The sequence below is a fragment of the Mesocricetus auratus genome, unplaced genomic scaffold (assembly GCF_017639785.1).
Source record: "Mesocricetus auratus isolate SY011 unplaced genomic scaffold, BCM_Maur_2.0 Super-Scaffold_100691, whole genome shotgun sequence".
In the NCBI taxonomy this organism is placed as follows: domain Eukaryota; kingdom Metazoa; phylum Chordata; class Mammalia; order Rodentia; family Cricetidae; genus Mesocricetus; species Mesocricetus auratus.
The window spans coordinates 45,041,791-45,065,592 of NW_024429267.1; the positions used below are offsets into that span (position 1 = coordinate 45,041,791).

A 23,802-nucleotide genomic window follows, 5' to 3' on the forward strand; every position below is an offset into this window, starting at 1 on the left:
AACTGGATAAGCGTATATGATATGAATAGGAGCCTGGGGACTCAAGGCTGCCTGAATTTCATCTCCAACCAGCCATCATTCCATGTTAAGACCATGCCAAGGAAAGCTGATCTTGCAATACAGGTCCTGCATTATATATTAGTTCTTGGGCCAAAGCTGCTATGGAGGGTGAAGAGCCAGGCCACCCTCCTTAGGTAGATAATCTAGGGGTTGGTGTGACCTTAGAACTGCCAGACACCTTTAAGAGCAGCCAGAATGAAAGTATTTCCTGCCAAAAACTTTCTTAGATGTGATCCTGGGTCATAAGACATTATGGAGGAAACTGAGATGGGGAGAAAGTAAGATAAAGAGGGAAGGTAGATAGATAGGAAAAAGGAAGAGAACAATGGAGAAGAAAATGGGTAGGGAGAGAAAAGAACAGAGATGACAAGAGGGCCAGTTCAGGCCAGGCCTTTATTCTTTAGGTTCTTGGCAAGAAAAATATCTCCAAAGAAATTCTTGCATATGAGCTCTTTCTGCATGTGGAAAACTCTATTAGCACAGTGCCCCGAAAAATGTTCTTTGTTCCAAATCTGACTCCTTTGGGAATGAGTGAATCGATGAGAGAATACTGAGCACCTTGCTTCGGATACAGTGCTCACTGCCCTCAATTCCCACCCCTCTGTGGCAGGTTCAGCTTCTCTCCCACTTACCCCGCTCCTACTTTTCTTTGACTGTGGTACATGTCTAGAGGAAGTGAAGGTTGGATCTACTGGGCAGGTATGGGATTAGCTTACATGGTATAGACTGGCCCTCATCATCTGGAACTGATCAATCAGCTTCTTATGCAGAGGCCGCATTTCTGGATGCACAAACTTCTCATGGACTGCCAACCCAACTCCAAGAACATGGACCTATGGGAATTGCCAAATAAGGCCTCTTTGTTAAGCAGGAAACAGCCTCTGAGAATTGGGTCATTTTGTAGTATGTAACTTTTCCCAATGGTTTTGGACTCTTCAAGCTCTACAAGTCATACCTGTTCCTGCATTAGCTCTTTGAGCTGGGCGATCTTCTCGGCATCTCCTGGGTGCTTGGAGATATAATCTTTATCAAAGAAGGCCTGTGGAGAGAAAGTTCAGGTAATGAAGATGCTTCCTAGGTTTACATGGAGCTTTTAAAAGGCAGCCAGGTTGCTTCCTCATAGGCATCTTGCCAGCACCTCCACCGGACCTGGCTGAACACCTAACAATTAGTTATTGTGTGCTTTCTGTGCCTGAGAAGGACTAGAGGTGGCCTAATCTCCTGAGGCTGGATGCTAACTCTAGTTTCTCACAAAGCTTGGATGGCCTGGGCATGCCAGTCAGGGCTGGCACCCTGAGGATGTGCACCAGTTTCTTAGATAGCTGTCTTGTGAAGGACTGGGTTACTTAAGGGCACCAGAAGGCTACTTAATTTCTATAATCAAATGAGCTTTCCATCTGACAAAGATTGGGGAGGGAGAAAGCCTCACCAGAGATCTGTGCTACAGAAATAGAGAATGGCTAAGACCTTAAAACTTTTATCTCAGAACCACTTCATCCAGAAGAGGGCTAGCTTGGAAGGTTTTCCAAAGAGGCCACACCTTTGGGAAGAGGAGCCTATGAACTGTGTTCTTAGCCAGGCTGACTGGCTAAGTCTGGTCAAGGTCTGCATCTTACCTCCTGGTAGCGTGCAATGCCTCCATTGACAGCTGCATCAATGACACCATTCAGGCACATGCTGAGCAAATTGATGTTGCCATGCACTTGTTTGTGTTGATACTGGCTGATCAGAGCTCGAAGCTCCTGATTCTTATTCTCAACTACCTGGATGGCATTCTCCAGAGGGCTCACCTCCACCTGTGGGCACACACACAGAGTCTTCTCAGGGATGATAACCCCTCATCATATCCTGAGAACAGAGAGCGATAACTTGAGATGCTAATCCTCCTTTCTCATTCCTGTGGCTGGGAGACTTCCTAGGTGTTCTCTACTTTTCTGACTTCAGGCACTTGGAAGTGCAGAGAATAGTAAGGAGTCTTAGTTTTGAAGTCAGGGATTTCTGGCTTCTAGAATATTTTTTTTTTGGTTTTTCGAGATAGGGTTTCTCTGTGTCTTTGGAGACTGTCCTGGAACTCGCTCTTATAGACCAGGCTGGTCTCGAACTCACAGAGATCCACCTGCCTCTGCTTCCCGAATGCTGGAATTAAAGGCATGAGCCACCAACTCCCAGCCGGCTTCTAGAATCTTAGAGAATTTTTTTTTCATTTGTAAACTGAAAATACCTGATGCTTAGGAGTGTCCTGGGGTCTAGATGAGGAAATACCAAAGCTTCTGCATAGGATTGGCCATAGGGAACTAAGGCTAGGTAGGTGGCCAAAGTTTGTTCTTTCTTTAGACCTTAGAGAAAGTTCCCTAGAGATGGGGGTGAGGAGCGGCAAGAAAGTTTAAATCTTCTGAGGCATAACTTACCAGTTCCCTCCTTTCCACTTCAAACCACCGAGAAATGCCAGGCAAGCTGTGTGTCAGGGTCAGTGTGGTGCGCTCAATCCACAGGCTCTGCAGGGAGGGCACAGACAAGTGTAAGAAGTTAGATAAATTTTGCTATACTTGCCCTTATGGAAGGATGCAAAAGCGATGAGCTCCCAAGAAGCAGGGCTTGCCTCTAGATTTGCTATGTGTACTGCACTTACTTTCCTGTATTGTTTACCTTGAATTCATTCTCTTTGTCCTTGGGGCCTTTGTGGAAAGGTCTATCATACCGAAATTTCCTCACATTGTTGACACGATAAAAGCTCTTGACACGATCAGGTACTCTATCCATTTGTAGAACATCCACATAATCTGGAATAGGTGTCACTGCATAGATCTGTAAGTCTGGACATGGGGTGAAGGAGAAATCTAGTCTTGGCAAAGAAAATGACTGAAGTGATGATGTGCACTGCAGTCTTTGTTTCTTACTGGATGTTGTGATAGGAGCAGCAGCAACCTGAGGTGCAGATCAGAACTAAGCACAGTTAGACGAACCTTCCTATCTGCCCCCTTCCCTCCTGCTACAAGAGTGAGCGACATCAACGTTCAGCCAAGGTGAGACACAAGTGCCCATGTAGGAGAGGGATTCAACATGCAGGAGATGTAGCACCCCACACCATAGGACTAAGAAGTATTCCTAGCCACAGTAGCTAAATGGATTTTATGTGAAGCAGACTTTTTGTTTATTTTTCCTGTTTTTCATTTCTTTTGTTTCTTCCTTCCTTCATTTTCTTTCTTTTTTTTTTTGTGGCATTAGAGCTTGAAACCAAGGCTTTGGAATGGGAATGATAAGCAAATGCTTATCCATTGGGCTATATCTCTGGCCCCTTTTGTATTTTTGACACAGGGTCTCACTAAATTACCCAAGTCAACGTTGAATCCACCCTGTAGATTAAACAGGCCTTAAACTCAGTATTTTACTGCTTTAGCCTCTCAGGTAACTGGGATTACAGGCCTATGCCACAGGCCCAGTCAAAACACCATTTTAATAAAAATACTGTCTGAGGTCTTTGTGAAGAGAACATGAATGGGAGTCTACTTGCTGTTTACTCTCTGGAATAAGTTTGCCATTTGGTGGCGAGCATATAACTTCCAATGAACCTGTGTAAAGTGGGTAGTGAGTGGCAGGCCAGTGTTAGCACTGAAACTTCCAGATGCTATCAAATCATAGGCATTCTCTATCTCCTCTTTCTCTTCCCTGGCACTCTACTACAGGAAATTTAACAAAGAAAAGGGACAAAAACTGCACAGGAAAGTAGAGCAGGTTGCAACATAGGTGGTAAACACATGCCAAGAGCCCTGTTGGGACCATAGTCATCTTATGCAGTGATTGGCCCTGACTGCCTGACTAGGCCCCATAGAGTCCAGGGTGGAGACTAAACTCATGATATTAGCAAGTCTGACGATCAGTCCCTGAAGCTCAGCTTACAACTTATGAGGTCATCCATGGCTAATGGCATGCTACTGCCTCTTAGGAGGACTGAGTGTCTTGCTAAATGTGGGTTCAATGGTAAAGACACACTTAGATTTGGGATGACAGGTAACCTAAATAAAGGTATACAGCCAGCCACATGATAGAGGAGTGGCTGGTGGGTGGGACTTACATCTGAGGATCCCAGCCCTTCCCACTCTACCAAGTTTCAAAAGATACACTGAGCATCGCATTGTAGGATGGCATCATCAGGATGGTTGGGGTGCTGCATAGCAACGGCCTGTGGGAACTCGCTGAGCATCCTCTGCTGGAAGGCTTCCAGTCTCTCATAATCATGACCACGGCACACGTATTCTTTGTTCTGCCAAAAACATGAAAGTACATTCTATGCCTTACATGTACCCTGCTTCCATCTTTACATATTAGAAGTTTTTATCCATAAACATACCCTAGGAACCTCCTTTGTACTAAACAGGTATAGGGTACAATATTCAATCCCTGTCTTAAGATAAATGACAGTTGAGAAAGGAGAGGGACAGTTGAAGAAATGATTGTTGTGTGGAGTGGAAGTCCTGTGGAGAAGGCACAGGCATCCAGGTACTTGGGAGAAGGAGATATACTTTACCCAGGAAAGGAAAGCAAAGTAGGGGAGGGACTTTAGAAGAATCAATGTTTTAAAAAGCCCCGAAGGGCCCACTTGGTTAACCTGCTATAGAAGAGTGGGAACAAGCAAGCTGTGTGTATGACAACAACCAAAACAACAGCCAAACTACGAGAAAGCATAGATGGAAATAATGTATGTTTCTAGAGATGGTGAGATGGTGGCTGGACCAACTAGCAAAGTGCTATGAATGTTGACAATTTTAAGTTAGGAATGATCATGTACACTTAAACAGTGTATAGCAGGCATCTATTATTTATTGCACTCGATAAATCCTTTTGGTAACAAATTTCTTTCAACATCATTCTCTCTGTAACAAATGTGGATCTTTCTCTCTTCCCCTTCCTCCATCTCATTATACAGTCCAGATTAGCCTTGAACTAGAGGTGATCTTTCTGCCACAACCTCCTAAATTCTGAGGTTATAGACACACATACACACATTTGGTTTGGGTTACATCTCAGTTTTTCTCTTTGTGGACTGAAATCTTATAAACAAGACTCCCTTAAGTCCTGTTGCCTGTCTACCTCACAGATGGTCTTCTATGAATAGCCAGAAGCCCCAATAAAACCTACTAGTAGGAGGGCTGGAGAGATGGCTCAATGGTTTAAGACCTTTTGCTGCACAACCATGAAGAACAGAGTTCAGATCCTAGCATCCATGTAGTATTTGGGTATCCTAAGTACACCTGTAATCCCAGTTCTGAGGTGAGCAGAGACAGGGGAACTACTAGGGTTTGTTATCTTCCAGCCTCGTGGAAAAAATGTAAGACTCAGGTTCAGGAGAGATCCTGCCTCAAGGAATAGGGAAAAGAATGATTGAGGAGAACACCTGATACCCTCTTTCTGGTCTCTGTGTGTGCACACACATGCCCATACACTTACACAGACACACACACTCTCACACAAATAACCAAAAATTTAAAAAGCCTACTAGTCATACTGCTTACCCAGCGGTCTCACCAGGCCCATTTCAGCAAATCACATCAGACACTAGCAACCCTTTTTTGACATATCTTAGTGAAAGGGGAAGTTTTACAGGGAGTAAAGAAGAAAAGAAAGAGAGGCAGAAGAAGTGCATAGCATCATAAGGGCAGCTATACACTCCCTGGGGAAGAGCTGATCATAGGTTAGGACTTGGAAGACCTCAATCTATCTATGGGTAAACTCAACTAAGACTAAGCCACATACTTGAGTGAATCAAAATGGAAAACTATTACCTGCAAAGACTCCAAAGACTATAGAGCTCAAGCCCCTTATATAAGCAGAGTATATTTTCCTGTATACTTCAAATCGCCTTTAGGGTACTTAGAATACCAGGATGTAAGTTCTATAAAACTGTTGTTATACTGGATTATTATGGAATGATGACAAGGAAAAACAAGTCTGTATACAGGGTGACTTTCCCCCAAATATGTTTTGTCCTTGGTTGGTTGAGTCTGCAGATGTGGAGCCTGTGGACATAGAAGGCTAACTGTATCTTTGAAGAATGGGATTTTTAAACATCCACTAAGATACACAATAATCCCCACAAGCAACCGTTCATGGATCAAGTGGAAAGAAACTGGAATTCTAAGAAAGGAGGGCTGGATATTTTCTTTTCTCCTTGAAGATTAGTAGATAATCATAATTGTGAGGCGAGGGAGGCAGATAACACAGAGAAACAAGCTAACTGAGCTAAAGAAAAGATGCCCCACGTATTCAGGGGTGGTAAGGAGTAGCTACACCTTATGGGGAAGGCCCATTAAGAGGAAGAAGGTGCACAATGCGGACCTTGAGGCTGGTTGCTGGCCTCACAGTCACTGTACACTAATACAGGTGATTACAAAAGACAGTCTAGTAGCCACTGCTTTGTACTTTGTGCCCTCTGCTTTCGCCTGCCACAGAACTGAGCAGCTTAAGGAAGGGAAGACAGGAGTTAGCCCAGGGAAACCTGTATGCTTGAGTCAGCCAGGAAGTAGTACTCTCTGTCAACAGGAGGGATGGGCTGACAAGTGATACTTCCTAACATTCTTTGCTTTTCTCCCATTACTGCAGCCTTTGAAACCACACTGAACAGCTAGACTTTTACTTGCAAGCACAGGATACAGGTTCTATACCCAGGCCTTCCCGTCCCAAAGTTCTAAGAATCTGAGACATTGCATGTTCTGTGACATGTATATGAGAAGGTAAAAGTGAGTTTGAAAACAGAAACATGACACAACAGGTATTGAATTTACTGCCTGCCTATGCCTTCTGAAATGCCTGGGCTGAATGATCATTATATGTCAAGGAAGCCTAGCCAGTCCTCAGAAAATTTCTCTTTGGAAGAGTTGGAACTTTCCTAGGGATAATTATTAGGGGGGGAAGAGTTTGCTGTCCCTCTTATATTACCTGTTATAGTATGGGTAAGTTTTTCTCTTATCTAAGAATGAGTACTTCCTAGAAAAAGTGAAAGTTGACCTACTTTACATCTGAAATACAGATGTCATTTCCTGTCCCCCAACTCTCAAGGAAACAGAAAACTCTTGATATTATATTAAACTTGTTACTGTTCACTGGATAAAGCAGTTTTCCCAGGGAGATATTAAATATATTAAAGGGGTTTAGTGACCTTTCCCATCTGTTGGTTGAGGTCTGTGGATATTGAAATTTACTAAGATATTAGAACTGGGGACAATCAGAGCCAGTTTTAATGCATAGCAGCTCCAGGGATCATTCATAAGGATAACTTTCTTAGGTCATCTGAGAACAGAAAATGTCAATGGAATACAGCCTAGAGGTCCACAATAATTACTGGATCATATGGTTTGTACTTGAATAAATAGAGTCACACACCACCTTTGGGCTGAGCCATAGTAAATGTTCTGTAGCCTGATTTCTGTACCATGAAGCATCAATCCCTTATGCAATTCTCCCCTTTGCCTTTCATTCCCAGACTTACCAATGTGAATGGTGACTCACCAGAAAATGACAGTATAGGAATGGGATGTCAGAAGTTACTCTGGAGAAGAGAAAGCTAGGGAAGACACCAGGTGCTGTAAAGGAGACTGTAAGCTTGTTTCCTGATGTTGGCATTTTTTTCCCTGAAGGAAAACTACAGCAGCCAGGACACTGTGAATTGCTCTGCTGATGACATTATCAAAGATATAAACAGCAACAATTTGGAAAGTCTTCTCTCAGCTACTGAAGCCGCTAGGAAATTGCTTTCTAGGGAAAAATCCCCATAGCAACATAATCTAGGCAGGGTTGATTTCAAAATTTGTGTCCTTCTTGGGCAGAACTGATTACTGTCTCTGTCTGTTTGAATCTGTTTGGGTGCTAGCACTACTAATGGGAAATCAGAAGAAACCAATACTGTAGTTATTTCTGTTGGCGTTATTCCAGACTCACATTGTGAGCAGCTATACAGGCTGTGGGAAATATTTCAGGAGATGATTTAGTTCTCTCAGACACAGTTACCCAGTGCAGTTGACCCACAGGATCTGCAGTTGCTGACATATTATATTTCATATGTGGTATTGGTATAATCTTACCTGGACACCTTCAAATGTCACTTTAAGAATCCTTCACTCCCATTAGATGTTGTTGAACAAATTTTCCCTACTTTTAGTTCACCTCCTGCATCATGAAGATCCAGAAGCAGAAGCATTAGCTGGGATGTTTCCTACCTTACTGATGATCCAAACACAACCAACTTATGAAGCTTCAAGGGTCTGGAGAATTTCCAACTGTAACTCCCATGCTAAAAGCTATAGAGAACATTGTCACTGGGACAGATGAGCAGACTCAAGTTATGACAGATGCAGGGATATCTATCATTCCCCAGCTTGCTAACCCTAACTAATAATATTCAGAAGGAAGTGACAGGGACAATGTCAAGCATCACAGATGGCTGTCAGGACCAGGAACAAGATTTACACATTATAGATTAGTCTCATTTTTCATTTACAAAAGGAAACTGTATAGGCTGTGACTATATAAGTGGTGGAAGGGTTGCACAGATTGTATACTCTATTTACTGTAGCACAAGAGACCCACTGAGGAATTTTTTAACTGTGAAAAATTCTCAAAACATACTAGTTACTCTGAACCATTCCAATTATCTTTCAGCCTACAGTGAAACTTAGGATAGTGATTAAAGAATATGCAGGCTTAGACAAAATTGAGACTCTACAAAGTCATAAAAGTAAGTTTACGAACAAGGCGTTATGAAGCTTAACTGAGAACAATTTCTTGAGTAGGATAAGATCAAGAGCTGGGGATACAGCTAAGTTGATAGAGCACTTGCCTAGAATGAACAAAGACTTGGGTTTGATTTGCAACACTGCATAATACCAGGCTCTCAGCCCTCAGGAGGCAGAAGCAGGAGGACCAGGAGGAGTTCAAATTCAGCCTCAGCTACATAACTAGCTCAAGGTCAGCTTTGGTAACATGAGACCCTGTCTCAAAAAGCAAAACCAAACCAGAAGATCAAAACATGTCAGAAACTACTTCTGAATGCTCTAATTTTCCAAATTCAGGATGGGACTACTGGGACCTTAATTTTAAGTATTATAGCTGAGGCATTAAACTGTTGTATTACATGTGATGTTTAGCATATGTTTTTCTTACTGTTTCTCTAACACATTTCTTTTCTTTTTTTCTTGTAGACAGAATCTGCGTAGTTTAGGGTGGTCTAAAACTCAGGCTCTTCCTGTCTCCATCATCAAAATGCTGGGTTTACAGGTCACTATGCCCGCCTTAACAATTCATTTATAATGTGGTTTGCTACTGTAGCATTAAAAAATTAAACCATATTTGAACAGTACTTCTAAACTACACATACTATATGAAGCCTGTTCTCTGAGTGGGTTTCTTATATCTATGCATAATTTCATATCTTGCAGTGACCTGTAAATAAAGATTAAATTCTACCCAACTACTGTCACCAGATGTATGCACAGGTTATCCTTCACTGTGTGTGTATATTCTAGATCTTGTACCTGTGGTACAAGAATGAGGACCTAAGCTTGGATCCCCAGAATCTATGTAAAAAGCTGGCCATGAAGGTATGCACAGCTGACCTTAGCATTGGTAACAGATCTATGAAGCTCACGCCCACACAGCCTAATGGAATTGATGAGTTTCGGGTTCAGTGAGAGATCCTTTCTCAAAAATAAGACTGAGAGGCAGAGAAATGGGTTAGCAGTTGAGAGCACCTACTGCTCTTGCAGAGGATCTGAATTAATTTTCTAGCACATCAGACAGCTCACAACTATCTAACTCTAGCCCCACAGGGATATAATGCCCTCTTCTAGGCTCTGCAGACACGTGCACTCCTACACACATACACACACACACACACACACACACAGACACAGACACACACTCTCTCTTTCTCTCTTTCTCACACACACTCACTCTCTCTCTTAAAAATAATACATATAAATCTTAAAGAAAATAAATGGAAAGACACCTGACATCTACCTCTGAGCCTTGCATGCATGTGTAAATGTGTGTATACCTACACAGAACACACTAACTACCCACCACACCACTACTCCCATCACACACACTCAAAAAAATTAATGAGACCACTTGAATGGACTTACCCGAAGGAAGAAAGGAAACTTCCTGCCATAAAAGCCAACCCGGAAGAACTCAGGCTCCAGGCGTTGCTGCTCTATAATGTTGTCATAGTAGCCGGCCTCCATTTTCTGTTAACAATAAAGGTCTGGTTGCTATCCAAAGCAAGTTCTCCCAGGCTCAACTAGACACTTTCTTCTAGAGAGGGATCATGGTAACAAGGAAGTAAACTCCTAGGCACTACCAGCCTCTCTCCAGGGAATTACATCATCAGAGAGTAAAGCCCTCAGTCCTCCTTCACTGCCATGATAGGATAAAATCAGGCCTGCCTATAATATTCTCCCTGGGCATGGACCCAGATCCATAGAGGTCTGAACCTGAGAGGTAAATAGTTAACATGAGTTTGACTGATACTCATGATACCATCTGATCCTTGACTAGGGTTGCTGGGAGCTGTCTACCAATAATTCTCATTACTATTATATGTCAGTCAATTTGTATTTGCATTCACTCTTATTCATGTATCATTTGACTTAAGATACTATTAACCATAGAGAGGAAGACTCAGTTGCCAGTATCACTAATATTGGTTCCAATTTAGGAGATTTTAAATTTGAAAAGATAACTAATATTCATGATGTCCAACATTACAAAGTCAGCAAGTTTTTCAGTCTGGCTTCACATTTAAGCATCTTTAGGCAGTAGTCCTCAAACATTAGCCAGAAAGCTACTTTAGAGAATCATGTCCAAATCCCAATCTAGACCAGACATTCTGGTCTTTGCTTAAATGTCTGAGCCATAGATGAGGGTGTTGTGGATGTTGCTCCAAAAGTACTAGTCTTTCTATGCTGATGAAGTAAGAACACATTGTGATTTAGAAGATAGCACTGGCAACAAGTAAAGACTTTACAAAAACCTTCAAAATCCATATAACATTTGATATAATTTTGAATATTTTACTTCAAAGAAGGAAGCAGGACAAAATGCTTAAGTAACTACAAGATATAGTGGGGAAAGTTCTTTTTTAATTTTTTTATTATTTTAATTTTAAATAGCTTGTTTTACATGTCAATCCCAGTTCCTGCTCCCTCTCCTCCTCCCGCATCCCCCCACCATCCCCCCCAGCCTCCCACCCTATTGCCAATTCCTTCCACATAGGGGATATCCAGAGTCTGTCATTTCACTCAGGGTAGGGTCCAGGCACTCCCCTAAGAGTCCAGGCTGAGAGAGCATCCCTCTTTGTGTTATGGACACACGATATCTGTTTGTATGCCAGGGATAAACACTGATCCACTGCCCAGGGCCCCATAGGTTGCCCAGGCCTCCTCACTGACTCTCACACTCAGGGGGTCTGGTTCAGTCCCATGCTGGCCTCCCAGCTGTCGGTCTGGGGTCCAAGAGCTCTCCCCTGTTCAGATCAGCTGTCTCTGCTGGTTTTGCCAGCCCATGCTTTGCCAATTTGCTCATCGCTCCTGTCTCTCTGTCACTGGGTTCCATGGGTTCAGTTCAGTGTTTTAACTGTGGGTGTTTGCCTCTGCTTCCATCAGTCGCTGGATGAAGGTTCTAGGATGGTTATGGACATCAGGGGAAAGCTCTTAGAATAAAATAATTAGGAGCTGGTGAACTATAAAAGCACTTATTGGCAGCACAAGCCTGGTGATCTGGGTTTTATCTCCAGAACCCATGTAAAGATGGGAAAGAATAAACCCCCCAAAGTAGTCTTCTCACTCTACACATGAACCTCATCACATACACCCACCTTATATCATTTGTACACACAAATAGTAAATTAAACTGAACAAAACTATTTCATGAAAAACTTCTTCATGAAGCTAGGCAGCACACACATGCATACACAATTATGTATATGCTCAAGCAAACACACACAGAGAAATCACTATCCTATCATGCTGCCTTCTTTCCCAGAGTACAAGCTGCTTTTAGGGTTCAGCCCATAAAGTCACTTGTCACATCTGTGCTTTGGTTCTCCAGTCATACTGCAAGTATCTTGAAGGTAAAAATCTAGCCTCTGTCCACAGCAATAAGCTAAGGGCCTTAGGTATCACTTAGAAACCGATGTCAGGAAGTCCAGGAGTCTTTGGTCAAACATATGGTAGAAGAGACAAAGCTTACCCGAATCCAGCTGAGGCTCTGATAATCATAGAGGCTCTCATACTGACATGCCAGCTCTCTACATAGAGGGATCCCAAACTCCCAGCTCTGTATGAAAGACAGGGACAGGGCTTCAGTACTCAGGCATTCAAATAACGTTATGTCAACACTGAACATATGAAAGACTAAAACAAAAGGCTAGCTTCAACTCATGTATTAAAAGGAACATAGTCTTCAAAACGAATTTACACAGAGTAACACACAACACTGTTGTTTTCTAGCTCATGCAGAGCTTTCTGGTTTTTGATCAAGTGTCTTAGATTTTATGCCTTTACTACCTTTATAAAAAGAGGTACTTCTTAGTATGTTTTGGTCTGTTATTCTTATATTACCTCTTAAAAATTTACTTTTTTGTATTAGTCTATATTAGATGATAAACTATGTAAGGGAGAAAGCTATGCTTATCTACTCTATTTTCAGATCCTAGAGCAATAGCAGCTATGGCAGCTACTCAGTATTTCTTTAGTAAGTTAATGAAGGCACTATGACCCCTTTGAATAGAGATCAATTAAATAAAGAAAAATTAGGGCAATCAAGCCATAAAGGGTTTTCAAAGAGCAGGCAGTAAGCCTAGCATTTCTCTTTTATGAAAAAGACTATCACTTCAGGCTTCAGATGATCTTTGCCTAGTTGGAGAACAGACTTTATGTGATGTAGTCCCTGTTATAGCAATAGGCCCATCTAACAGGTGTTGAAGAAGGTGCAGTCAATTTCATTCTAATGAACTGTTCATTTGCTTCATTTTTTTTTTGTGGTGGGGAGTGAACCTAGGGCTCTGTGAAAGCTAGGTAAGTTATCTACCACTAACCTACACCTTTATCTTCCTCTTATTACTACAGTGGTTTCTTTCTCTTGAGTACTCTTGTTTACATGATATTGAATTCAGTTTATTCTTCCCGACTTCCAAATATTAATTCAAATTTACATATGATGAGCTTAGATACCTATCATCATCTCAGCTATTCCTTGTTTCTAACAAAGATGTCATGTGCTACATCAGAAGTGGAGGGGCTGAAATCTTGCTTTCTGACACCTACTTTGCCTTTGTTGAAGTAGTGGATGATCTTTCTACACAGTCCCTCTTTCCGCTGCCACTCGGTCTGCGATGGGTAGTGTAGGAATTCCCGCAGTGGCCGGTCTTCCCATTGCAGCAACTCACAGTAAAGAAGCAGAGTAAATGCAGCCTCTGCAGGGATAGAGAGAACAGAGGCTCAGGGCTTCCTCTGGGGACCCAGGAACAGGTGGGCAAGAATAGCAGAGCAAGGCATGGGTAGCACATATCAGCAATCCTAGATACCAAAGATAAGACAGTAGGATTGTTTAAGCTAATAACTCTTATTCACAGAATGAAGGAGCCATAAATGCTCCCAGTACCTGGTCATCTGTTTTGAGTTCCAGATAAAGAATAAAGAAAAGTTCACATATGGAAATGTACTAGTTTAGAAGCTTCTGAAAATGTATACACATATGAAAGGAATTTAAATGGAGTCACTATATAATGGGTGAGATGATGTCCCAACTAGACATGTTACGCCACCAAGTCAAACCTCCAGTACCAGGAATGAGTTACATCTTGTTGAGTAGTTGGTCAAAAGGGTCCCATAGAACCCCCTAATTATCACAGGCTATTCCTAAGGCGATTGGCTATTCTCCACGACCAGACAGTAAGGCTCTATTGCTGAAGACAGCACTCACTTATGTCATCAAACACTGGAGAAATGGCACTGGAGTCCACTTAGAAGCTTCACCCCTACTGACTAGCATTTGTGTTGCTGGAAGGTACAACACCACCCAGCAACAAACTCTGTGGCCAACAACAGCAACTTGTCTATAAGACACACTGGTGCAAAAGTGGGGAACTGTCAGGGGGTAAGCAGCTACTGTGTGATTTGTGAGACAGCCCATGCCTGACACTATTGAGGCCAAGCACTTGAGACTAGATCTGGGAGAAGATCTACTACTATTTTTCTGCTAAAGAAATATAGCAATAAAATGACTCTTAATGACATATTACTACACCCACAGATCAGTACCTTGCTCAACCCTCATTAGAGAAGCCTTTTCTTTCGGTTGATGGTGATTAACTCAGAAACCCACAACTGAACAATGTGCAGAGACTGAGAGACTTTGGAGGACTCAGCCTTAAATGTGATGTCTTCATCACACTCCTCCCCTGAAGGCTCAGGGATCCTTGTGGAAGAAGAGGTGGAAAGATTATAAAAGCAGAAGTGATGAATGATTCCAAGGAAGCAGCATTTTCCAGACACAACAGAGCTGATACACATATGAACTCAGAGACTGTGACAGCAGGCACAGGATCTCAATAGGTTCAAACCAGACAAAGTCCCAGCTCTGAGAAGGGGAGGTGGACATCAAAGTCCCACACCTAACCCAGAAACTATTTGTAACTGATACCTACTGGGAAAAGGGAAATTGGTTTTCTAAAATGGTATCTATTTCATTGGGTATATTAATTACACTCCAGCATAAGCTCTATGACTAGAAGTAGTTGCCAATGCAAAATAGACTCCATGTTTGTGTGTGTGTTTGTTTCATTTTGTTTTGCTATTTTTTATCTTATTAATTTTTTGTTTTTGTTTTCATTGTTTTTGAGAGGGAGAGACAGAAAAGGGAGAAGGGAAGGAGGATGGAGGGAGATGAGAGAGGGACAGAGGGAGAGAGACAGAGACAGAGAGAGAATGCATGAGTGCATGAAGTTGGGTGGGTAGGGAGGTGGGAAGGATCTGAGAGAAATTGGGAGGGGAAAGAATATGATCAAATATATTTTATGGAAAAAATTTTAAATTAAAAAATGGCCCAGCTACTTTAAGGCTATATGCACAAGTAGCTTGCTTTGGTGACAAACACTTGAGAGCTCTTAGGTTCCTTTCTATTCATTTAGCTCCAGCTTTCGTTCTAACCTTCTTAGAATTGGCTCTTTTTGGTGAGCACCAATTCATCAAGGCTTCCTCTAGCACCCCTTAATCTATTCTTGCCTAGTGCTCCAGGACATGTTCTTTTCTCTTACTGTTACTGTTTCTAAAAGGATGAAAGTTAAGACATGTGAGTGGTATTAATTATGTGAGAGTCTGGAGGCAGAGACTATTTCTAGAGACATTTGTTGACACTGGACTCAGAATGTAGGCTTAGCAATACTTTGTATGTGAAGCAGTTAGTGACAGCTACATAAAAACACAGCATCCTTAGATGCTTAATGTAAATTACAAGAGATAAATTGCACTGAATTGCAACCAGGGTCCAGAGTCCTATTAAGGAACGCTCTTTCTTCTTCTGTTTGGTAATTTTTAATGGCATTAACCTACTAGCAAGTTAATAAATAGTTCTAGCTTCTGCCCAAATTTCTAGGTCATACTAAAAAGTGCTCACATAAAGAATCTCACTTCTAATCATCGTGGAATCCATTTCTAGTTTTCACTGGTCCACTCTCTGAGCTTCTAATTCTTCTCTCTCTACTTGTGCCCTAACACTGACATCTACAAGGCCCTCTTTATGGAGCTTGGAGGACTACATGAAATCTTTGTCTTCCTTGTTGTGATGGCTAGTCTTATTTCAACCTGACACACAAACTAGCATTATCTGAAAGGTGGAAAGTAAATTGAGAAAATGCCTCCATAAAATCTGGCTGTAAAGCATTTTCTTAATAAACAACTGATTGGGGAGGGGCCAGCCCAAGTTTCATTCCTGGGATGGTGGTCCTGGATTCTACAAGAAAGAAGGCTGAATAAGCTAGGGCAAGCAAGTCAATAAGCAGCACCCTGTGCATGGATTCTGCATCAGTTTCTGCTTCCAGGTTGCTGCCCTGTTGGAGCTCCTGTACTGACTCCTTCAACAAAGAACAGAAATATGGAAGTGTATGCCAAATAAACACTTTCTTTCTGAACTTGCTTTTTGGTCATGGTGTTTTGTGGTAGTGACAGAAACCACAAGACACTTGTCTATATTATTTTTACATGTAACACCTATAGTTACAAAATACAAACTGTATATATGTGTATACACACACACACACACACACATACACACCTTCTTAAAATCTAGAAACAAGGGTAAAGAAGGAGGGTTCTCTGTTTTTACTAATTCATCTAATCCTAGTTAAGACTTGCAAATAAGAACAGCTCACATTTCCACATTTAGATGACAGATTTAAGTCCTTTAGTCTGAGGGATAGAATAGGGCCCGGTCACAGTAGAAACAATGGTTCTTTGAGGGAACTGTGGTACAAAGGCATCACACAGAACATTCATGCATGCATCCTTCCTCTTCATTCTGAGCTTCTGTCAGTAAAGAGATCTTGACAGACACTTTGCACAAACTGTAGACATAATGAAAAGGCTCTCATCTGGCCTGCCAAGATGAATACTGTCCACATTCTATACTGGAAGCTCAGTGTACGAGCTGGTATGCAGTTGCAGAGGAAGAGCCAGATCTACAAGTGAGTTCTAGAAGTTCCAGGATTAAGTAGATATTCTGTTGCTATGGTCTTGGTTACTTACAGGTTTGTAAACCTAAGAAAAGTTGTATTTCTGAAGAGTGACAGAACTTAGAATGTTCTGAACCAGGTGCACCAGAATTTGGAAGTTACTCTTGAGTCCTCTGAGACATGGATAAGAGCAAAGGTGAGTGGAACAGTCCAGACAGTAGAGGACATGCATGGAGCACATGTCAGGAAGAACAAAAACTTCACCTGCTTTTCCAACACTCCAGAGGAGCAGAAGAACAGCAGTGAGGTGAGGAAATGCCTTGGGACTCAACTGTGCTGCGATCTGGCAGTTATCATCCTGGAGTCTTCTCTGTACAGCCCCCAGGTCTGTCCTAACGGAAAGACACAGTGCTTCTCTTTCCCTGACTCACCTGTGTAGTTTTCAGCCTGTAAGTGCATGTCGCAAAGCTTATGGATGTATCGGATATACATTTCCTCCTTGTTAATCTCAGATTTGTAAAAGTTCTGGAAGAGAATGAAATATATGTAAGATGCAAGAGTCTTCCCCCCTTTAAGGTCATTTCTAAGCTCCAGCCAGCCAGCCAAAACCTGGCTGTGTCATCAGGAAGGAAGGAGAAGAGCCCGTGTCCTCTCACCATTAGGTTAACAGTACAGCCAATCTTCTTGTTCTCAGTTTCTTCTCCTTTCATGCAGTCCCTGAGAGAGAGAACACAGATGACGGGCCATGATGTGAAGTGACATTTATTGGAACAATACATAAAACAGCTGCATTACTGGAATATTAGCATGATCAATTCTAAAAGCAGTATGCTTTCTAACAGGAAGTACTTCAACAGAAGAGGGTTGTATTGTGAGACCCCTTTCAACTTGCACCCAATCCTGGGGTTCAAAGATCTCTGTTGAGTTCCTTGTTCTGGTTGCAGAATATAGAGCCCAGACACACCACCAGGTCATTAAGTGGCACTTAACCAATTTCCTTAGTACAAAAGGATGTGTCTGTAAGGCAGAAGCCAAATTCCAAGTTCCCTGGGGGAGGCAAAGAGTTATTCTTAAAGGACAAGTTTCATCTTATGAGAAAATATGAAACAGAAGTTACAAATCTATTATAGAATTCACATAAACTTAAGATATTAATGTCAAGGCTGAGGAGGATACCTATTAGGAAGATTTAAACTTTGGCCAGTCTGAAAATAAGACACACACCAAATGTCCAAGTCATGCCAGACTAAGATAGGTGGGACTAGGAGTTGAGCAGGATTCTGGGAAAGAGAAACACAGGGAGTCATCATGTAGCTGCCATAGGGGTAAGAAATCCGGACCCTTTTCTCTGGTAAGAGAAATACTTAGATTAACAAGTATGGAGTAAATACTTAAGTCAGAGCTAGCCAGTAAGAAACAAGCAAGGCCAACAGCTTCATAATTAATATAGCCTCCTGTGTGCTTATTTGGGACTGATGCAGCACTGGAACCAGGCTGGCAGGAAGGCTTCACCCTACACCAGACCACAACTTACCAGAAAAGTTATTAAGATTTTATATATAACTTATATCTAAATATCATGTATGCATAGTTTTTAATTGTATGCACACATACTGACAATAACTATTTAAGTTTTTTTGGTAAAGGAAAACATTCTCTTGGTTTTGGCATAGTCTTCCCTGCAAGTTCAGCTGATTGATCAGTATTTACCTATCAGGGATGAGCAGAATACCAGAAGAAAATGAAAAGGGGAACATAACAACGGACACTGAGGAAATCCAGAGAATCATCAGGGCATACTTTGAAAACCTGTACTCCACAAAATTTGAAAATTTAAAGGAAATGGACAATTTCCTGGATATATGTCATTTGCCAAAACTAAATCAAGAACAGATAAACAATCTAAACAGACTTATAACCCTTAATGAAATAGAAGCAGTCATCAAAAGTCTCCCAACCAAAAAAAGCCCAGGCTCAGATGGCTTCAGTGCAGAATTCTACCAGAAATTCAAAGAAGAGCTAATTCCAATACTCCTCAAAGTATTCCACACAATAGAAGCAGAAGGGTCTTTGCCAAACCCTTTTTACGAGGCTACAATTACCTTGGTACCCAAGCCACACAAAGGCACAACTAAGAAAGAGAACTACAGACCAATTTCCTTCATGAACATCGATGCAAAAATACTCAATAAAATACTAGCAAATTGGATTCAAGAGCACATCAGAAAAATTATCCACCATGATCAAGTAGGCTTCATCCCAGGAATGCAGGGATGGTTCAACATTAGAAAATCTATCAATGTAATCCACCATATAAACAAACTGAGAAAGAAAAACCACATGATCATCTCACTAGATGCTGAAAAAGCCTTTGACAAAATCCAACACCCCTTCATGATAAAGGTCCTAGAAAGATCAGGGATAACAGGAACGTACCTGAACATAATAAAAGCAGTATACAGTAAAACAACAGCTAACATCAAACTAAATGGAGAAAAACTCAACACAATTCCTCTAAAATCAGGAACAAGACAAGGCTGTCCACTCTCTCCATATCTCTTCAATATTGTACTTGAAGTTCTAGCTACAGCAATAAGACAACAAAAGGAGATAAAGGGGATACAAATAGGAGAAGAGGTCAAACTTTCACTATTTGCAGATGATATGATAGTTTACATAAGTGACCCAAAAAACTCTGCAAGGGAACTCCTAGAGCTGATAAACACCTTCAGCAAAGTGGCAGGATGCAAGGTTAACTAAAAAAAAAAAAAACATCAGTGGCCCTATTATATACTGATGATAAGGTGACTGAGAAAGAAATCAGAGAAACATCACCCTTTACAATAGCCATAAACAGCATCAAATATCTGGGGATAACGTTAACCCAAGAAGTGAAAGACCTATATATCAAGAACTTTGAGTCTCTAAAGAAAGAAATCAAAGAGGATACCAGAAAATGGAAAGATCTCCCATGCTCTTGGATTGGTAGGATCAACATAAAAAATGGCAATCTTGCCAAAAGCAGTCCCTATCAAAATTCTGGCACAATTCTTCACAGACCTTGAAAGAACAATAATCAACTTTATATGGAAAAACAAAAGACCCAGGATAGCCAAAACAACCCTATACAACAAAGGAACTTAAGGAGGCATCACCATACCTGACTTCAAGCTCTATTATAGAGCTATAGTCCTGAAAACAGCTTGGTATTGGCACAAAAATAGACAGGTAGACCAATGGAACTGAATTGAAAACCCTGATTGTGACCCACACACCTATGAACACTTGATTTTTGACAAAGAAGCTAAAATTATACAGTGGAAAAAAGAAAGCATCTACAACAAATGGTGCTGGCATAACTGGGTATTGGCATGCAGAAGACTGCAGATAGATCCATGTCTATTGTCTTGCATAAAACTTAAGTCCAAATGGATCAAAGACCCAATCACACTGAAACTCTTAGAAGAGAAAGTGGGAGATACTCTTCAACGAGTTGGTACAGGAGACTGCTTCCTGAACATAACACCAGTAGCACAGACACTGAGATCAACAATTAACAACTGGCACCTCCTGAAACTGAAAAGCTTCTGTAAGGCAAAGGACACAGTCAACAAGACAAAAAGGCAGTCCACAGAATGGGAAAAGATATTCACTAACCCCACATCTGACAGAGGGCTGATCTCCAAAATTTACAAAGAACTCAAGAAGAAAGTCTCCAAAACACCAAAGGATGCAATTAAAAAGTGGACTACAGAACTAAATAGAGAATTCTCAATAGGGGAGTCTAAAATGGCTGAGAGGCACTTGAGGAAGTGCTCAACATCTTTAGCCACCAGGAAAATGCAAATCAAAACAACTCTGAACCATCCCTGCATTCCTGGGATGAAGCCTACTTGATCATGGTGGATGATTTTTCTGATGTGTTCTTGAATCCGGTTTGCAAGTATTTTATTGAGTATTTTTGCATCAATGTTCATGAGGGAAATTGGTCTATAGTTCTCTTTCTTAGTTGTGTCTTTGTGTGGCTTGGGTATCAAGGTAATTGTAGCCTCGTAGAAAGAGTTTGGCAGTGAGCCTCCTGCTTCTATTGTGTGGAATACTTTGAGGAGTATTGGAATTAGCTCTTCTTTGAATTTCTGGTAGAATTCTGCCCTGAAGCCATCTGGGCCTGGGCTTTTTTTGTTTGGGAGACTTTTGATGACTGCTTCTATTTCATTAGGGGTTATAGGTCTGTTTAGATTGTTTATCTGTTCTTGATTTAGTTTTGGCAAGTGATATCTATCCAGGAAATTGTCCATTTCCTTTAAATTTTCAAATTTTGTGGAGTATAGATTATCAAAGTATGCCCTGATGATTCTCTGGATTTCCTCAGAGTCTGTTGTTATGTCCCCTTTTTCATCCCTGATTTTGTTAATTAGCATGCTCTCCCTCTGTCTTTTGGTTAGTTTGGACAGAGGTTTATCTATTTTGTTGATTTTCTCAAAGAACCAACTCTTTGTTTCATTGATTCTTCTCAGTGTTTTTCTGGTTTCTACTTGATTGATTTCAGCCCTCAATTTGATTATTTCCTGGCGTCTGCTTTTCCTGGGGGAGTTTGCTTCTTTTTGTTCTAGAACATTCAGCTGTGCTATTAATTCTCTAGTATGACTGTTCTCTAGTTTTTTTCATGTGGGCACTTAGTGCTATAAACTTTCCTCTCAGCACTGCTTTCAAAGTGTCCCATAAGTTTGTGTATGTTGTGTCTTCATTCTCATTGAAATCGAGGAAGTCTTTAATTTCTTTTTTTTATTTGTTCCTTTACCCAGGGATGGTGCAATTGTGCATTGTTCAATCTCCATGAGTTTGTAGGGTTTCTGCGATTTGTGTTATTGTTGAATTCTAATGTTAATGCATGGTGGTCTGATAAGATGCAGGGGGTTATTCTAATTTTTTTTGTATCTGTGGAGATTAGAAAATCTATCAATGTAATCCATCATATTAATAATCTGCGAAAGAAAAGCCACATGATCATCTCACTAGATGCTGAAAAAGCATTTGACAAATTCCAGCACCCCTTCATGATAAAGGTCCTAGAGAGATCAGGGATAACAGGAACGTACCTGAATATAATAAAAGCAATATATAGTAAACCAACAGCTAACATCAAACTAAATGGAGAAAAACTCAACACAATTCCTCTAAAATCAGGAACAAGACAAGGCTGTCCACTCTCTCCATATCTCTTCAATATTGTACTTGAAGTTCTAGCTACAGCAATAAGACAACAAAAGGAGATAAAGGGGATACAAATAGGAAAAGAAGAAGTCAAACTTTCACTATTTGCAGATGATATGATAGTTTACATAAGTGACCCAAAAAACTCTGCAAGGTTACTCCTAGAGCTGATAAACACCTTCAGCAATGTGGCAGGATACAAGGTAAACTCAAAAAAATCAGTGGCCCTATTATATACTGATGATAAGGTGACTGAGAAAGAAATCAGAGAAACATCACCCTTTACAATAGTCAAAAACAGCATCAAATATCTGGGGATAATGTTAACCAAGGAAATTAAAGACCTGTATATCAAGAACTTTGTGTCTTTAAAGAAAGAAATCAAAGAAGATACCAGAAAATGGAAAGATCTCCCATGCTCTTGATTGGTAGGACCAACATAATAAAAATGGCAATCTTGCCAAAAGCAGTCTACAGATTCAATGCAATCCCTATCAAAATTCCATCACAATTCTTCAAGGACCTGGAAAGAATATTAATCAACTTTATATGGAAAAACAAAAGGCCCAGGATAGCTAAAACATTCCTATACAATAAAGGAACTTCAGGAGGCATCACCATACCTGACTTCAAGCTCTATTATAGAGCTATAGTCCTGAAAACAGCTTGGTATTGGCACAAAAATAGGCAGGTAGACCAATGGAACCGAATCGAAAGCTCTAATTTTAACCCACACACCTATGAACACTTGATTTTTGACAAAGAAGCTAAAACGGTACAATGGAAAAAAGAAAGCATCTTCAACAAATGGTGCTGGCATAACTGGGTACTGGTATGCAGAAGACTGAAGATAGATTCATGTTTATCACCTTGTACAAAACTTAAGTCCAAATGGATCAAAGATCTCAACATAAATCCAGCCACACTGAAACTTTTAGAAGAGAAAGTGGGAGATACTCTTCAACGAGTTGGTACAGGAGACCACTTCCTAAACATAATACCAGTGGCACAGGCACTGAGATCGACAATTAACAAATGGGACCTTCTGAAACTAAAAAGCTTCTGTAAGGCAAAGGACACAGTCAAAAAGACAAAAAGGCAGGCCACAGAATGGGAAAAGATATTCACTAACCCTACATCTGACAGAGGGCCAATCTCCAAAATTTACAAAGAACTCAAGAAACAAGTCTCCAAAACACCAAAGGATCCAATTAAAAGGTGGGGTACAGAGCTAAATAGAGAATTCTCAATAGAGGAGGCTAAAATGGCCAAGAGACACTTAAGAAAGTGCTCAACATCCTTAGCCATCAGGGAAATGCAAATTAAAACAACTCTGAGATACCATCTTACTCCTGTCAGAATGGCTAAAATCTAAAACACCGAAGACAATTTATGCTGGAGAGGATGTGGAGAGAGAGGAACACTCCTCCACTGCTGGTGGGAATGCCGACTCAAACAGCCTCTTTGGAAATCAGTATGGAGATTCCTCAGGAAAATGGGAACTAATCTACCACTAGACCCAGCAATTCCACTCTTAGGCATATATCCAAATGAGGCAAGTTCATACAACAAGGGCATCTGCTCCACTATGTTCATAGCAGCATTATTTGTAATAGCCAGAACCTGGAAGCAACCTAGATGCCCCTCAACTGAAGAGTGGATAGAGAAAATGTGGTACATTTACACAATGGAGTATTACTCAGCAGAAAAAAACAATGGAATCTTGAAATTCGCAGGGAAATGGATAGCACTGGAAGAAACCATCCTGAGTGACGTAACCCAGTCGCAAAAAGACAAACATGGTATGT

At 41.0% G+C, this 23,802-nt stretch overlaps 1 protein-coding gene across 5 annotated transcripts in view; it reads right to left on the minus strand.

Moving 5' to 3' along the window:
• The window catches only part of Dock3 (dedicator of cytokinesis 3), a 307,606-nt gene that overhangs the window by 19,571 nt on the left and 264,233 nt on the right, over nt 1-23,802 (minus strand). For all 5 annotated transcript variants that reach the window (XM_040739530.1, XM_040739529.1, XM_040739528.1 and 2 more), the window contains 11 exons: nt 17,437-17,497; nt 17,212-17,305; nt 13,377-13,525; nt 12,301-12,387; nt 10,194-10,298; nt 4,180-4,321; nt 2,707-2,873; nt 2,469-2,555; nt 1,677-1,856; nt 1,016-1,099; nt 777-893 (listed from right to left, as the gene is read on the minus strand). In XM_040739530.1, coding sequence (XP_040595464.1) covers nt 777-893; nt 1,016-1,099; nt 1,677-1,856; nt 2,469-2,555; nt 2,707-2,873; nt 4,180-4,321; nt 10,194-10,298; nt 12,301-12,387; nt 13,377-13,525; nt 17,212-17,305; nt 17,437-17,497 — 1,273 coding nt within the window. The remainder of the gene's footprint in view (nt 1-776; nt 894-1,015; nt 1,100-1,676; nt 1,857-2,468; nt 2,556-2,706; nt 2,874-4,179; nt 4,322-10,193; nt 10,299-12,300; nt 12,388-13,376; nt 13,526-17,211; nt 17,306-17,436; nt 17,498-23,802) is intronic.